Here is a 1011-nt window from a genome sequence, read left to right on the forward strand (position 1 = left end):
GGGCAGTTCCACTCTGTCCTCTAGGGGCGCTGTTAGTCAGAATCGACTGGACAGCAGTGCTGTTGGTTTGGGCTTTGCTTCCATAAAGATTGACAGTCTTGGAAACGCTATGGGGCAGTTCTATTCTGCCCTCTAGGTGCGCTGTGAGTCTGAATGACTGGGTTAACAGTGGGTTTTGCTATTTGTTTTCTGTGCTGCTTTTGATACATCGAACTGACAAACAACACTCTTTCTGTCTGTGCTTCTTTCAGGCCACGAGGGCAGCCATTACTCAGCACTGTACCGACCTGGGGAATTTGCTGGGCAAGGAAAACGATGTGGCGCTCATTATTGACGGCCACACGCTCAAATACGCACTCTCCTTCGAGGTCAGGAGAAGCTTCCTGGACTTGGCGCTCTCATGCAAAGCGGTGATATGTTGCAGGTAGGCAAGTGCAAGCTACGCATGATTCATTTCCAGATAAGTCTTTTTTTTTTCCCTCCCCCCATATATTTTTATCAAATAAATCGACGCCTGGGGATAATTGGCCAAAAGTTTTGTATCTAAAACTGGCCAAATGAAAGTACTCTACATTCAGTTTTACTGCCAGTTTGAGAATGTGGCAGTCGGCAGTCTGGTTTGTAAATTTCTGCTCTGTGTGTTGTCTTCTAAGAAGATAATGAGAAATAAGAGTCAGGACCTCCAGTCCTCTTCCTGATGGGGGAGAAGCGAGGCAAACTCTGCCTCAAGCTCACGTGGGAATGTGTCAAGAGGTCCCAGGAGCCGGAGTACTGGGTTCTAGAGGTGTGAGCTGGGGAGTTCCAAGATCTGGGGGGTTGCCTGCATCTTTTCTGATGTCCAGCAAGTCTTTCTCCTTAGTCAACATTGAGCTTGTGCCCAGAGCGACCAAGTAGTTGAACCTGCAGGCTTGGGATCATAGTCACAGGGGACATCAAGCTCAGTTGGCATAACATACTATACAAAACATTGTTCCACCTCCTACTTTGGTGAGTAGCAACTGGGATCTTAAA

The 1011-nt window shown here is 47.6% G+C and overlaps 1 protein-coding gene across 1 annotated transcript in view; it reads left to right on the forward strand.

Annotated features, from left to right (window-relative positions):
• LOC103198374 (phospholipid-transporting ATPase IB) overlaps positions 1-1011 on the forward strand; it is an 826205-nt gene that overhangs the window by 308880 nt on the left and 516314 nt on the right. Inside the window, exon 20 of the mRNA XM_042781171.1 lies at positions 252-424. Coding sequence (XP_042637105.1) covers positions 252-424 — 173 coding nt within the window. The remainder of the gene's footprint in view (positions 1-251; positions 425-1011) is intronic.

Source organism: Orycteropus afer, unplaced genomic scaffold, assembly GCF_000298275.1.
Source record: "Orycteropus afer afer isolate SDZICR_OR568_19922 unplaced genomic scaffold, OryAfe1.0 scaffold00092, whole genome shotgun sequence".
NCBI classification, from domain to species: domain Eukaryota; kingdom Metazoa; phylum Chordata; class Mammalia; order Tubulidentata; family Orycteropodidae; genus Orycteropus; species Orycteropus afer.